This window comes from Equus przewalskii, chromosome 15, assembly GCF_037783145.1.
Source record: "Equus przewalskii isolate Varuska chromosome 15, EquPr2, whole genome shotgun sequence".
In the NCBI taxonomy this organism is placed as follows: domain Eukaryota; kingdom Metazoa; phylum Chordata; class Mammalia; order Perissodactyla; family Equidae; genus Equus; species Equus przewalskii.
The window spans coordinates 74,468,360-74,484,615 of NC_091845.1; the positions used below are offsets into that span (position 1 = coordinate 74,468,360).

The window sequence follows — 16,256 nt, forward strand, 5'->3', positions numbered from 1 at the left end:
ACTTTTGACCACACAGGTCTGCCAAAATAACTGGATTTTCCTTTCCAGACGACCTAAAATCATCTGCCACATCCAGGAACCTGCGATCCTAGCTCTGACACCCGGCTCTGGGAAACCAGCCAGCATTTGGGCCCTGTCGATAAGGAGCATCATGGGTCTCCCAGGTCGCCCACGGCCGAGCCTCCCTTACCTCTGCCCTCCGTGCCCACCTGGAGCTGCCGCCGCCTCTCAGCCTCACGCTGGGCTTCCAGCTCCCCTTGGGTCCACTTTAGCTTGGCCCGCAGCTCTTCTAACACCTCCTCCACTGGCTGTTCCTGCTTCTTCTGTTTTCCTGTGGAGTCCATGCAAAAAGAGGGGGACCAGTTTAAGTGCAAAAGTCAGTACATTCCTCACCTATGCAATCAGTCCCACCTTAGTCTGAGGCTAGCTTTGCCACTTCCACTGCACACTGACCTCGGGCAGACGACATAACTGTTTCCCCAAACTGGAAAATGGAAAATAGCACCTACCTCAGAGGGCTGTTATGAGGACGAAACGTGACAAAGCAAAGTTGTCAGCGTTGTGCCTGGCATGACAGCTCAATAAATGTTACTATTATTGTCCTTTAAAATACCTGTTTTGACCGTACTGACACACGGAAATGTGGACGCAAAATTAGTAGAGTAACAGAAGCAGAATAGCAAATAGCACGCACACACTGGTTAGGACCCCAAAGAACAGGTCTATGCATCCCGACAGCTATCAGCGAGGAGCTTCAAGTAAGGAAAATAATTCTAGTTTTAAGTTCACTTTTTTCCATAATATAGTCTAAATGTATAGTTGTACAAAACGAAAAAAGGCAGCATGAATTATGAAGGAAACTTTCAGCCAAGGTTGCTTAAACTGTAGACTTTAAATTTTTTAAGATTTTAAACAAAGAATGAATTATAAAAGAATACTCTTAACTAAAACACATACTGATAAACCAAGATCCAAGGGTTAATGAAAAAGACACCAGCTGTACACGAACACGTTACTCTTTAAAGTACATTTAGTGATCATTAGATAGACGGTACTGTTATTAAACTCTAAGCCTTTCTTTGAAAAGGCTTTTTTCAGATTGGACTTTTTGGAAACAAGCAATGTTTAGATGCAGTCAAAATTAATTTGGGTTAATAAAGTGATTTGAGGTGAGTATGGAACAGCAGAGCTGGGGTATCCGAGAGCCAGCTGCCCGAGAATAAAAAGGTCATGAACAGAAATGCCCCAAAAGTTGCCTGAAGACCATCTTCCCTCTCTCCTTACAGCCCTTTACATTAAGGAAATGGTAAGGAACATGCACAAGGATTTATACACAAGATTGGTGATCATCATGTGATTTATAATAGGGAAATTTTTGAGTAACCCATACAAATTATGAAATAATTCAATTGTGAAATAAATCATGATAGCCACATGATGGAATACTATTCAGTCATTAAAAAAATCATGTTTTCAAAGATGATTTAATGACATTGGAAAATGTAATATATTCTTAATTGGAAAAAAGCGATAGTCAAAACTGCGTGCTATACAATTATATATGTAAACGGAAGAGCAGTGACAGAGAATACACCAAAATATTAACTGCAGGTGATATTGCCCATGGTTTTTATTTTTGGTTTTCTACATTCCTGTATTTAAATTTTCTATATCAAAGGCATTTTTCCCAATTTTTTTATTGTATTAAAATACACACAACACAAAATTTGCCATCTTAATCATTTTTAAATGTACAGTTCAGCAGTATTAAATACATTCATAATGTTGTGCAACCATCACCACCATCTATCTCCATATCTCTTTTCATCTTGTAAGACAGAAACTCTGTACCCATTAAACAATGACCCCCCATCCCCTTACTCCCAGCCCCTGGCAACCACCATTCTACTTTCTGTTTCTATGAATTTGACTACTCTAGACACCTCATATATGTGAAATCATACAGTATTTGTCCTTTTGTGAATGAGTTATTTCATTTAGCATAATGTCCTCAAGATTCATCCATGTTGTATCATATTGCAGAATTTCCATTTTGTTTAAGGCTGAATAATATTCCTTAGCATGTATATACCACATTTTGCTTATCCATTCATTTGCTTATCCATCCATCAAATGGACATTTGGGTTGCTTCCATATCTTAGCTACTGTGAATAACACTGCTATGAACATGGGTATACAAATATCTCTTCAAAGACATATTTTTATCAGAAAAAAAACTATTTAAGAAGTAGAAAATCTATTTTTCTTTAGCAGCCTCCAATTCAGAACCAAGAAGAATTAGATATATAATAAATGCATAGGAACTAGGTAAATGGTGCTATTTCAAAGTCTAAGTCTGTTCTTTGAAAAGGAAATTAAAATAAAGGAAGATAAGAAAAAATTTTTATTTAATAGTATTTTTATATTTACATTATATTTATATTTTCATATCTATGTTTTATGTTTTAACAGCTATTTCTTATTGAACCTCAAAAAATGGATATAAAGTACGCAAATCTCTTTGTGGGGAAAACATATAACCTTGTTACTTGTTTTGGAATTTGAAACAACGAAATTAAAGTGATTGAGTCATAATAAGCTCACATACATAAAAAAGTCAAAAAACTGGTCTGGCTGCTCCTTAACCCCATTTAAGCTTATTCCTAGTTAGCATCAGAGAAGAGCAGATTCACAGAAGGCCAGGAGGGAAAGGCCCTTCAAAGTCACTCCGTCTGACTGCCCCATTCACAGTGAAGGCCACTGAGACTCAGACAGGGGAGCACTGACCATGGTCACCTCGTAGAAAGAGACAAAGCTAAGACTGGAACCTACCTGTCTGACTCCCAGCCCTTCTTCCCTACACACGTAGTCAGAAACTCTCCCAGCCCCAGGTGAAACCCCCCATGATGGATGGTGGGATCACCCCATCCTCAACTGGATGATGAGGTTCTGAGGGCAGCTTTGGTGGTGTATGTGCCCCCCACCCTCTGAACACCAGCCCAGGTCCCTCCACAGTCCCAGGAGGGCCCTGGGCTGCTGCCTGGACTCACTACCTTCCGCCATGCCCTCTGCCGTGCCCGCATGTCTGCGCTGGATGTGGCCTCGGAGGAAGGTGGCATTCATGAACATCTTGTCACACAGGTGGCACTACACAGAGGGGAAGCAGTGAGAGAGCAGGATTAGATCACCTGAGTCAGCCTGGGATTCTCCCGACATCGCAACGCCCATTTCCTTGGGCCCCCTGGGCTGCTTCAGAAATGAAGAATTTGACTAACTGAGTGAGCAGGAACATCAACCCAAAAAATATACATATATTATGTATTCCGAGCTTTAACACACGACCAGTGCTGGGGAACTGTGAACTCTGACTGGGTATTTGACCATGTTGGGGAATTTTAGTTGGTTTTTCTGGGCATGATGATGGTATCATGTTTATGTTTAAAAATGGGAATCCTTGCCTCTTACAGATACGTACTAAAACATTTACAGACAAAATCATATGAGTAATACACTTCAAAATAACCCAGGGGTGGGAGAAATTGTTAGGAACATTGGCCATGAGCTGACAACTACTGGGCTGGGTAACATGAAGAAGCAGCTTCATTATATTACTCTCTCTGCTTCTGTATATGTTTGAAATTTTCCAGAATAAAAAGTTTTTTTAAAAATGCAAATGTCCAGGTCCCACCCCAAGGCTGAGAACCACTGGAGCAGAGGACAGCAAATAACAGCCCCTGCATTTCCACTTCACTCTCCTGAAGCATTTCAGACGCTGCCTATCTATCTTATCATCTTTTCACTGTAAAACTTCAAAATCCTTCCAACACGGCTTTGCAGGCTGCCACGACTAGTCAATCAGAGTAAGAGGGCAGATTATTTGCTATCTTTACAGAAGCGCAAATGCGAAAGAAATTGCCAGTTGTTACCCAATCCCCATTTTCCCTTTTTCCTTTGCAATAGAAACCCTCAGTTTTAGCTGGTCACGAGGCTACTGAGAATAAACACTATATGTCCCAGCCTCCCTTGTAACCAGGTGTGGCCATGTGACTAAATTCTGGGCAATGACATGTAAGTAGAAGTGGATACGTAACTTTTGGGAGGTGCCGTTAAAGAAAGAGTCATGACATTCCTCACCCTTCCTCCTCCTGCTGAATAGAATGTAGACCTGAGAGGTGGAACTCAGGCAGCCATCTTGGACCATGAGGCAAAAGCCACATGACAAGGCTGGCAGAGCAACACATAAAGAAGTGGGTCCACAATGGTTGTGGCATTCCATACCACCCCTGGATCACTTACTTCTAGACTTTATTCATGAGAGAGAAATAAACTTCTACCCAGTCACACAGCTATGATTTGAGGTTTTCTGTCACCCACAGTCAAACCTAATCCAAAGAGATACACACGACATTGACAGACTTGGTCCACTCTGGAGTTCCAAAGGGACACAAATGAATTTCTAGTTGTCGGAAGGAATATGAGTTGGGTGGGTGGGGAATATTTTATGAGGCATCTTATTCCAAATCGTAAGCCCCTCCTTCATCCCACCCTTCCCCGTTTCCCTGTTCTCACCTCTCAGCACACTCACAAACCAGGCTCCTGATGCTGGACACCACCACTGCCTTCAGACTAGGTCCACACTCTTCACCATGGCATTCAAGGCTACCAGAACCTGGCTCTGCTATCATCTCCTGCCACCTCTCTGCCCACAGCCCCTCACCAACCCCACCTCAGGCCATTCCGAAGCCATCGCACTGAGGGCCCTTCTCTCCTTGGCACCCGCGCTGCCTCTGCCTGCAACACTCCTTTACAAAACTGTGCTCAGCATTCAAGGCTCAGTTTAAACACCACCTCCAGAAGACACCCCCCTCCCTCCTCTGTGCTCCTACAGCTTCTCAGCCACATCTTTATTGTACTCAACACTTTCTCCACTGGTTAAGGACATGTGTTCACTTTTGACAGTACAGCTTCCTGCTGGGTGATTACCCTCTTCCCAGAGGATTGAGAATCCACGGGCTCCAGTCCACCCCCAGCTCCATGGATGAACATGTGACCCAGACCAAAGCCACTCTGAACTCCACATTCTCGGGACCTGTGATTGGTTCAGAGATGGGTCGGAGACCCATGCACGGCCAAACATAGGAGAGACGGTGAAGCACTGGCTGGGCTGCTGACACCAAAGGAGGCCCCCACCATGCCAGCCTTGAATCTGAGAAAATGAGAAGCTGCCACTACAGTGACCCAACCGCTGCCACAGGGACAGAATCTTTCTAGAAATGGAACCCATGCTGAGGAAGAATTGCCAAGAGCTGCAGGGAGAGAAACTAGATTCTGGTGCCATCGTCTGATTCCTGGGGCAAATCACACCTGAATCCATACACAAAATCACACACAAAAAATCCATAACCCTGGATTTTTAAGTTAAATCAGCCAAAAAATTCCTTATTGGCCTAAGCGAGGTTGGATTGCTGCTTTGTCACTTACTACTGAAAGGGTTCTGACCCTTTTTATCATAATCAACATTATATCAACTATATAAACTATCATTCTATCAATTGACATTGGATCATAATGATTCCTGCTATCCCACACACCCCCAAACTATGAATTTCTTGAAAACCTGAACCAGCATGACTTGTGCCTTCATCCTCAGAGCCTGGCCCAGGGCCTGGCCATCACGACAATTTATTAAAGGGCAACTGTCCCCAGTCCACACTTTCTATGGAAATACATGCAAATACTCAAATGCCACTGTGGGGAATGAACTGTCACTTAGTTGAATAATGGAGTCACTTTTCCAGAATGGGCCTGGCTCCACCAGTCCCTTGTCACACACTGATTTCACACATACATACACCCTCTTACACATCCCTTTACATATCACACTCTCGACATGCACACACAAACCTTTCATACATACACACGTATGCCCTCCATAACCCTTCGACACATATACACCATTCATACCACCACACCATAAATAAACCTTTATATGCACACTTCTACACACATGCACACATTACACACCACACACTCCACACATACACACATACCATACACACATGTACCCTCCAAACATTCACATACACAGATTAGACACACACATATTCACACCATCCATAAACACAGATACCCTCCATGCTTTCACACAGGTACACGCTAGACACACACCCTCTCCATAAACACATACACACTCTGTGCACACACATCCTTCCTACACACACCTGCCACAAATGCATAATTTCATTATCACACACACACTGTAGAACCTGGTCAGACACCCTTGAGCTCTCTGACCGCAAGCAGCGTCTCTAAAATCTGCTCCTAACCAGTGAAATGGCCCACAGGGCCTTGGGACCCACGGCAGTGGTGCTGCCCAGGTGGCCTGGAGGCTGGGTGCAAAGCCCTCCCACTCCCCACCCTGCAGAGATCCCTTACCGTGTGGTAGCTGTGGGCGCCTGTCTGCAGGAGCAGCTGCTGCAAGGTGCTGATCATCTTGCGACGCCGGCGGCTCTCCTCCCGTACACCCTTGAGCTCGTCAGCCTGGCGGCCCAGTTCCTGCTGGCCACGCTCCTGCTGGCCCAGGCTGGCCTGCAGCCGCGCCTCCAGCTGGGCCACGCTGGCACTCAGGCAATCCTGGCAGTGCAGCAGGTACTCGATGATGAGCTGCGCCAAGCGCAGCACCTTGAGCAGCGCTGGGTCCACAGGCTGCCCACAGCGGCTGCACGCCTCCCGGTCCAAATTGCAGAAGGTGACGCCAGTGATGTTCTCCTGCAGGGTGGCCACGTCCAGCTCCCGGGCCACACGGTCCACATCCAGGGCACTAATACGCCTCCAGTCCATGCTTTCATGGCGAGGCTGGAACTTGAAGGTAGGGAGCGTGTAGGCCCCAAAGAGGGGGCCACTGAGGCCCTCAGCAGTGGTTGCGGGGGACTGCATGGGCAGGGGAAGCCCTGGGCTGATCACCGAGGGAGGATGCCACCAGGGCCACGGCAGCAGACAAAGGAGCTGAGAGAGGGCCTGGAAAATGAGAAGTGAATCCAAGTTAGGCAAGGTGCGTGTGGCTGCATGTACCATACACGTGGCCAGCAAGAGCCTAAGGGAACTAAACAACAGCTGCAGTAGGCTGCTCTGCCCTGACACAGCCAGAGCTCCAGCAAGCAAGGGTGTGGGCTTTCCAGTCTCACAGATGTGGACTCAGAACCTCAGCCCTGGGCAAGTCCCTTCACAGCTTTAAGCCTCCTGTGTATACTGGGGATCACGGGGCCCACTTTGCAAGCCTGTGGTTAGGAATGAGGCAGGTGAAGCACTCAGCATAGAGTCTGGCACATAGTAGGTCCTCAGTGAACATCTCTGTGCCCCAGTCCACTGCAAGAGTGCCTGCCCGAGCTCTTTGTTGGGCGGAGCTGTCAGATGTATAAGTAGGTCCTTCTGCAGCCTGACATTGACCTCAGGATAAAGTCCAAGAACTCACCTCGGGTGGCAGAGCTGCCTAACGTCTACCACAGCCCATCCTCTCCTCCCATTATTACAAGGTCAGGGTGGAATAGTGGTGGGCTACATTTCCCAGTTTCCTCGGCTATAAGGTGTGGTCATGTGACTATGTCCTCCCTAGTGGGATGTGAGTGAACTGATGTCCGCCACTGCCCAGGGGGTGCTTAGGAGAGCGCCTGCGACCCTACACACAGATTGTGCCCAGTCCATGATGGTCTTTTTTTTTTTCAAACCTAATGGTTTAGAAAAGAGCTCCAGTTTGTTATCAAAAGACTCAGCTTCTACTCTCCCCTCTCTTGGTAGACACAGAAACTGTTCTCTCTCTTTGGAGAGTAATTTGACAAGAGCAACAGGAATTTAAAATGAACATTCCACTACTAGAAATTACAATTTATCCTACAGATAAACTCATACAAGTGTGCAAAGGTGCTTGTGCAAAAATTCTCATTGTAGTGTTGTCTGTAATAGCAAAGTCCAAGAAGGCAAAGTACAGTAGGGGATGACACAGACCGTCTCTATACAATGAAATACTACACAGTTATTCAAAACAAAGTCACTTTTCATGTACTGATATGGAATAACGACCACACATACACATATACATACACACATGCTTCCATTTCTGTTTAAATGAAATATTAATATAGTCACATTTAGTAATAATTTGCAAAAATAAAGGAGATATGTATATCTCATCTATATCTATATCTATCTGAATATATATATCTATCTCACTTTAGAATAGTTACCTATGAGGGATGAGGAAAATGGGAATGAGAAACGGGGATAAATAAATGAATAGACGGATAGTGCATGGATAGGAGATGGATAGATAGATGGACAGACAGACAGATAGACAGGACTTACATTTACCAATGATGATAATGATACATATATACGGTATATATACATATATATACACATACATGAGTGATCCGTATTTGTTATTCATATATAGTCATAATTAAATAAAATATACTAATTTAGATTCCTATATGATTCATTATCTGTATTATTTCATAAGCACAGACTATTTCTAGAAAAATAAACGAGCTGTTAGCTGTTTATGGTTACCTCTGGGAAGGGGGAATGGAGGTTTGAGGACTTTTATTTTCCCCTTTCCACCTCTCTAGACTATCCAAAGTTCTCTGCATCATCATCTATTACTTTTATAATTTTTTAAAGAAAAAAATACAATTCCTGCTCTTGAGGAACTCAGAATCCGACTGGGGCAACAAGAAGTATATGTGACCTATTTAATCAAGTTCTTTCTAGATTACGTGATTCTGACTTTTACGTGCAATAGAAAATCAGAGGAGAGAAAGGTCCTTGGCCTCAGGATGGAGAAAGGCCTTGAGGAAGCGGTGGGGCCAGGTCTGCAGAGGGGAAGGGCCTGCAGGAAAGGCTCCACCCCCCAAGCCTCTCATGGATGAAAGGCTGTGGTACCCATGATAGGACCCCCCCCAACCTACCCCTGGGGCGCTGTAAGAACCCAAGGAGAAGCGAGGGAAGCCCTCAGTAACAATACCGGCCACAGTGCAAGGTGTGCCAGCCTCTGCGCCAGACACAAACCAAACACAAACCTACAAACAGGTACCACTCTTTCATTTTACCGACAAGGAAACTGATGTGTGGAGAGGGGAAGTGGCTTGCCCCAGGTAGGGAGGTCAGCGTTGAAGGACAACCGGAGGTGCATCTGGCGCCAAAGCTTGTGGACTTTGAACCACCCAGCACGATTCTTGAGGCTATTTGTCCTAAAACTCTGCTTTGATCAGCTCATCACCGCTTATCCCTCAAACTCATTCATTCATTCACTCACTCCCCCCTCATTTACAGGATGCCTACCTGGGTCAGCCCAGGTTACCGAGGTGTATTAACCACATGTCTGCCCCCAACACAGGAGCTCAGCATGGCTTCTTGTTGTCACAGTACCAAGTCCAAACCCCGCAGCCAGGCCTCGAAGACTGCCCACAGGAGGCCACTGACCTCCCTTTTCAGTTTCAGCAACCACGCTTCCCTTTCTCAGACTCTTTCCCAACATGTGCTCCAAAAACAAAACCATCCAACCACAAGCATGCCCTCCATGGCCATGAGGAGAAGATCAGCACAATTCTACTCAAAGTGTCGCATTATCAAAAAGGAGGAGGTGAACGACGTGATACTCACCATGCTCAGCTCCAAGCTGCAACCACGTCCCCGGAGCCTCAGAGACAATCGTCACAACAAGCCGTGCCTTGGAGCAACAGCAGGTTACCAGGCATGCCGTGGGCAGGGGTAACAGGACACCCGCTCCCTGTGCTCCCACAGCCCGGAGCTCACCTGACAACTCACTGTTTAACTATTAAAACTTTGGCCTCAGATGTTTGCCCACAGTCCTGTCTCTAACAACAAGGCCAAGGACGCTCCATCAGCAGCTCTCTCACTCTCCTCCCTCTGCTCCGAATGCTCCCTCCATCCTCTTCCTTGAACAGTTACTATCCTTTCTCCCTTCCTGCAAGGCAGGGTGTGCCAGTGCCCCCGCGTCATTCTGCCATTCACCCATGACCCGTCTCTCCCTGCACGCTCTCCCTGGGGATGAGCTCACACACACCACAGCTTCAGCTACACAGTCCTGCTTTAGGCTGAGCCGCAGCCACTCCCAAATCTCTTTCTCACCGGCCCATATGTCTCTTGGGACTTAGACCCAACCTTCCAACACTGTTTATGCCAGAAATTGTAAATCCAAATTCCACCAGGGCCAGGAAGGTGTGTTAAATGCAGGACACAGCAGCTATAAGAGAAACCACAGTACAAATTGATGACAAATGGCAACTGATTCCCCATCTTAGTGTCCCAGACACAATTAGGCAGTGTGGTGCCTGGACCAGCAGCATCAGCATCAACTGGGAACTTGTTAGAAATGCAGATCCCCAGACTTACGGATTCAGGAGCACTGCAGGAGGGAGTGTGGGGTAGGGAGTGTTGGGGATTGTGGCAAAATGGGGAGTCCATGCCCTGTTTAAAAGCGGCAGCCGCCACTGAGCTTCAGCCATATGGGAATGGATTTTATGTGTTCTTATGGGCTAATTCCAAATTCATTAAGAAGGTATTCAAAGACCTCTAAGAACTGTTTCCAAACTACCTCTCTAGCTGCGTCTCTCACTTAACCATATTCCTCGCTGTCCATACTTTCATATCTCTGAACTATTTATTTATAGGCCCTGTCTTTAAGCACTTTATAACGAGTAACTCATGTACTCCTCACAACACCTCTGGAGGAGATACTTTTATTTTTTTTTTGAGGAAGATTAGCCCTGAGCTAACTACTGCCAGTCCTCCTCTTTTTGCTGAGGAAACCTGGCCCTGAGCTAATATCTGTGCCCATCTTCCTCTACTTTATATGTGGGACGCCTACCACAGCATGGCATACCAAGTGGTGCCATGTCCGCACCCGGGATTCGAACCGGCAAACCCTGGGCCGCCAAGAAGCAGAATGTGCAAACTTTATCACTGCGCCACCAGGCCGGCGCTGAGGAGAGACTATTATTATCTAACCCACAAGGAAGTGAAGAAGCTTGCCTCAGGTGCAGGAGGCAGGATCCAAACCCACACAGCCGGGTGACAGAATCCGAGCTCTTCCCCACTGTGCATGCTGCCTCTTGGTAGAGATGGCCCTCCACCACCTCCTTCTGCTCCTACTGCAGGGGAATGCGTGCTCCAAGGCCTTGCTCATACATGATTGCCCCCATAAATCCCTCCCAGGCCCACAATCAGAACTCCCTGCCCCTCCCCTAGGCTCCCAGAGCACAGGCACGCACTCCTCTGGTCGCCCTCACCACACTCTGGTCGAGGTTGGGGCAGCTGTGCAACATTCATCCATCCATCCCATCAACAAATGAGTCCTGAGCCCCTACTAAGTGCCAGGCACCATGATTGGCACTCAGAATTGACGGTGACCCAGGCAACTGTCCCTGCCATTGTTAATAAAAACAGTTAACAGTCTGGCACTGTGTACTCCACACACAGTCAGGAGGCTTTACGTGTATCACCCCATCTAATTCTCACCACAGCCCAGTAGGCAGATGAAGAAGCTTCGAGGTGAACGAGGAGAGCCAAGTCACACAACCAGTAAGTGGTGGCATCTGGCTCCAGAGTTTGTTCTCCACAAAGACAGAAATGACCCTACAGAGTGGTAAGTGCCGGGGTAGGAGCCAGGCCGGGTGCTGTGGGAGCACCAAGGAGGGCCACACCAGGATGTTTCTGTCTCCCTTCTCCCACCGACTCCCCCAGCCCTGAGCTCCACAAGGGCTGAGACCACGGCTTATACCTATCTGTTGTATTTCCACTCCTAGCATATTACCTGCAGCCCAGACTGCTACTGAACTGAGCAGGTTTGTCAAAATCTTAGAATATTGCCTCAAAAGTCTACCTTCTTGGGGTCTTGGAGAAATGAGGCTATGGACCAGTGAGAATTAGGATAAAGAGTACGAATGAGTTAGGAGTCCTTAATTTGGACTCGCTGGAGAGAAATGCCATTCAGCCTTAGTAAAATGCTGGGTTGTTGACCATCTGTGTCCATAGCTCAATCCCACTGGCCACTAACGAAAGCTTGGAGCGTGGGAGCCCTCGGGGGTCGGCTCAGGCCGATTCGCGAGGAGCCCCAGCGCCCACATCCCCTGTGAGGACCTGGCTGCAGTGTCGAGCTTGCTTCCTGAGCAGCTCTGAAACCCGCACGTTTACACTCTGAGCACACTCTGATAGCACTGAGGATGGCAGCCAGACTCCCAGTTATACGCAATTCTGAATTAGGGCTCTGAGTTCATGAGGACTCACTGAACCCCAAAAGTATCCCTGCTGTCTTCTACTAGAACCCCAAGGGGCCAATTCTCAGAAGGCCCAGGGCTCGGACATCAAAAGGTGAGCAGAACTGTGGGAATTTGAAGATGATGATGATGACGATAGCAGCCATCGTTTACTAAGTATCTGTGTGCCAGGCACTGTGCCAGGCTGTGAAAGTGCTATTTCTGGCTTTGTATGTAGCTACGATTTGCCTCATCTGACAAATGTAGAAACTGAGGCTCAGAAAAGCTAAGGGACCTGCCCCAACTCACTCAGCTACCACGTAAAGAAGCCAAGATTCAATCAAGTTCTGTCTGACACCAAAGCTTTCAAATTATGCCAAACTACCTCCTAATGATGATGATGACGATACATAGATTATTTCCCATTACAGAAATTACAGTACCTGAGATTTCTTGACTAAACTTCAAGGACTGAAAGAGCTGACAACAAATCACAAGAGGGTCGGCACTGGAAACCCTAATTCTCCCTGTATGTTGGCAGAGCTTAGCCAAATGCGACTCAGTTTTGAAGACAAAGCCAAAGGAGAGTGCTGCGGGTTACCTGGAGACCACACCCCCGGGGGCAGGAACACCACGCTCTCTCCAGACCGAATTATCAGCAGACTGCTTCTCCCACATCTGGGAATAGAAACACAAGGCAGAAATGACTCTCTGTCATCAGGAAACCTGAAGCTGTGTTAACCATCTCTAGATGTTTTGATGGAGTCCTCGGAAACTTCCCAATCCTAAACCAATGTCACAATTAGTGGGACACAAAAGAATGGTATTTATGCCAGCATTCCAAACTCACTTCATTGTCACAGAGATGGTTTCTACCTGGACAGTCCCACAGCCAAGAACGAAAGCCCGTCTACCACCCTTGCTTTGCATACCCCTGGCCATGAGGTGTTCACCACCTCACAAGGCAGCCATCCACTGTGAAACAATTCCCCGAGACTTTATGGTACTGAAAGCTGCCCACCTATGATCTGTTAAAGATAACTTCCACAAAATCAACCAAAGAGCTGATTTTTTTAAATAAAATTCTGACTGATTTAATGTAACTTGGCAGCTAGTCTATACCACTGCTGCTGCCACCTTACTGTCTCTGCTGCTTCCTCAAGAATGCAGCCAAGAGGAGCACTTGGAGGAGCCAGGCTTCTGAGGTGGCTGCCAGGCAATCATTTACCAGCCCGCCCTGGCTCTGAGCCAAAGTCAGCGGGACCTGCCCCGGGAGCTCAGGCGTGTCATTAGTGCTAATTGTGGTGGCTGCCAAGGAAACCTGCACATAGTTTGCAAACAGGCTGTGCACACATGGTAGTCAAGAGAGCGCTAGAGACCCCAACGGAGGTGAGTGACCCAGGAGCTCTTCCGGAGCGCGCCCGTCACAGACCTTAGCTTTGTTCTCTGATTCTGTTGTTTTCCAAAGAAAGAAGTCCCCCTCTCCACTCTTGCCTTCACGCACTCCCAGAACCATCAAGTATCAAGAGAGAGAGACACTCCACCCCGACAGCTGGCCTCCATTCCTAGCAACCTTAAGGAGATATTTTTAAAAGAAATCGTCCACGGTTTTGTCAGGAACCTATTCTAAGTTTTTGCCACAAGAGGATTTTCTTCAAAATAAAAAACTGGGAGCAGGAATTTGATCGACATCGCTCAGGAGTACTTTAGAGAAGGAGACTACATACTGACAGGACCGATCCTCCCAGGTGCAGGACGGTCAAAGACCAACACCACTTTTCACATCTCAAACAAAACCAGCTTAGAATATTCTGGCGTTTTCTTTCCTCTGGAGGAGCCATTGCCTCTTGGTAGAGTTTCTCCATCTCTAGTGCCTGAGCCATCAGAATCTCACAAAATCCTCGCTACAGGTGCAAGGCCAGGGACAAGTGGCACGGCAGGCGGTTAACCCTGCTAACCAGGACTGCCCTTGCTGCAAGGGGCCCACAAGGAGGTTCACAAGAGCCCACCAAACTGTGCCGTTCCCCACTCCTGTCAGTTTCAGCTGAACAGCAAGCCTTTTCACCAAATTCCAGCTCTGTGGCAGGACCCGGTTATGCTCCACAAGTGAATTCAGGTTTCTGTTCGCAACCAGAAGCATATAACTTCACGGGATCATTTTATCAAGGTGGATGGTGTCCAAAAACATTTCCATATGAGGGAGATGTCTCCAGACCCTGGGTGCTGACAAGACAGACAAAAGACCACTTCTCAACCACTTGACTGGAGGACTAGCCTTCTCTAGGTGGAGTTGTTCTCACTGGAGGGTCCTCAGCTCCAGGAGGAGGTGTTAGGCACTGTGACCAAGAAGGATGACACTCCCCCCGCCAGCTGTCTGCAGACACGAGTGTAAGAGGCCACAGACAGAGCACCTCACACTCACCACTCTCAAAAGTCCTGCTAGAAATCAAACTCCAGGAGATAAGGCAGGTGCAGACAGCCCGGCCCTTAGGAGCGCTGGCTGGATGGCAGCCCCTGCCCAGCCCTCCAGACCCGCACCTCTGCCCGCCTTCTGGCCCCTTGTCCTGTGCACAGCAAGTCTCCCGTGAACTTGTACCTGGGGAAAACACCATTGCTGCCTCCCCCCAAACTCCAGCCCAGGAGTACAAGGAGAAGAAACGGGATGCCAATGTGTTTGCTTTTTAAACCATCTTGTTAGCAAAAGATCCCCCTTTACCTGCAGAACTCAAAGCATCAAGCCCCCAAATCATTTTACTTTTTTCAGCAAGTAGAAATCCAGGGCTGTCTTCCCAGCGAAGCCCAGACCTGGGGTTCAGCCAGTGCTGCTCCCCTCCCGGGGTACCCCGCTCCAGAGCGGGCCAAGGAGCCGCGGCGCAGGGCCGAGCCGGGGCGCGGGAAGCGGCGCGTCTGGAGGCCGAGCCGGGGCGCGGCGGCCGCAACTCCCGGGCTGGAGCCGCTAATGTTTAACCCCCGCGCCCGTGGCCCGATCCAGGGGCCCTCGCACCGCCCGCCCGCGCCCCTCCCGGGCCGAATTCCTGGCATAGTTTCCCAGCGGCCCGGCTCACCTGGGGGTCCGGAGCCGGGAGGCGGCAGAGGTCCGGAGGTGCCCCCCTCTCGCCCGGCCCGGCCTCCCGGCTCGCCCCAGCGCCCCGCGCCGCCACAGCCCTTCCCGGAACCCGCCCCGCCGCGCGGCCCGGGGATGCTTCCCAGCCTCGGGCACCCGGACGCCGCGGGCGCGGGGAGCAGGCCGGCCGGCCCCCCGGCGCTGCCGCCCTGGGTACGGGCAAGGGGACCCCTCACCGCCCGCGGCTCGGCCTGGGGTCTCCGACGCCTCCCGCCCCGACGAGAGCCGGTCCACCCCGCCCCGGCGAGGGTGGAGCCTCTCCCCAGCCCCCTGGGAGGAGCTATTTTTAGGTCTGTTACGGAGGGAGGAGGAGGGAATGCCACGTTTAATCCGTTAGGAAAATCTAGGATCCAAGTGAATGGCTCCCAGGCCTTGCTGACAGGCCGGGCCGCGTGGAGCCCAGGGCGGCTGGACGTGGTTCTGTCTAGACACACACACACACACACACACACACACACACACACACACACAAAACACACACACTGCCCGCAGTTCAGCCGCTGGCCTGCTGAAAGCTGGGGAAGCTGCAGCCTCCCAGGCAGACAGCCCAGCCCACCTGCCTTAAACTGAACGGAGATTCTTGGTTTCCAACCCAGCCAGAGCTAGTCCTTTGGGTGAGTCCCAGGCCTGGTCAAATGGTAACCACCCTCCGACCCCCTAACCTTCTGGCTTGCCCTGTGGATCCAGCTGTGAAACCCAGGACCAGAGAATTCTTCCCTGATAATCAGTCCCTGATCCCTTCCTATAGCCAGTCAAGGCTTTCATTAGATTCAGATTTCTGGGAAATTTTTTTAAGGTCTTCCTCCCACCCCAGCCTCAATCTGCCAAACTCTGTATCTTGGGGCAGCCAAAGCAAAAG

The 16,256-nt window shown here is 48.6% G+C and overlaps 1 protein-coding gene across 4 annotated transcripts in view; it reads right to left on the minus strand.

Moving 5' to 3' along the window:
* The window catches only part of DZIP1L (DAZ interacting zinc finger protein 1 like), a 42,461-nt gene extending 26,994 nt beyond the window's left edge, over positions 1-15,467 (minus strand). The window contains exons 1-5 of one of the 4 annotated variants that reach the window (XM_070577551.1): positions 14,990-15,217; positions 12,875-12,951; positions 6,437-7,018; positions 3,055-3,148; positions 210-331 (exon numbers count right to left, since the gene is read on the minus strand). In XM_070577551.1, coding sequence (XP_070433652.1) covers positions 210-331; positions 3,055-3,148; positions 6,437-6,937 — 717 coding nt within the window. In that variant the 5' untranslated portion in view covers positions 6,938-7,018; positions 12,875-12,951; positions 14,990-15,217. Of the gene's footprint in view, positions 1-209; positions 332-3,054; positions 3,149-6,436; positions 7,019-9,658; positions 12,141-12,874; positions 12,952-14,989; positions 15,218-15,338 lie in introns of those variants that run through there. The other 3 variants (XM_008519540.2, XM_070577552.1, XM_070577550.1) reach the window with 3 other exon arrangements.
* Between the last annotated feature and the right edge of the window lie 789 nt (positions 15,468-16,256).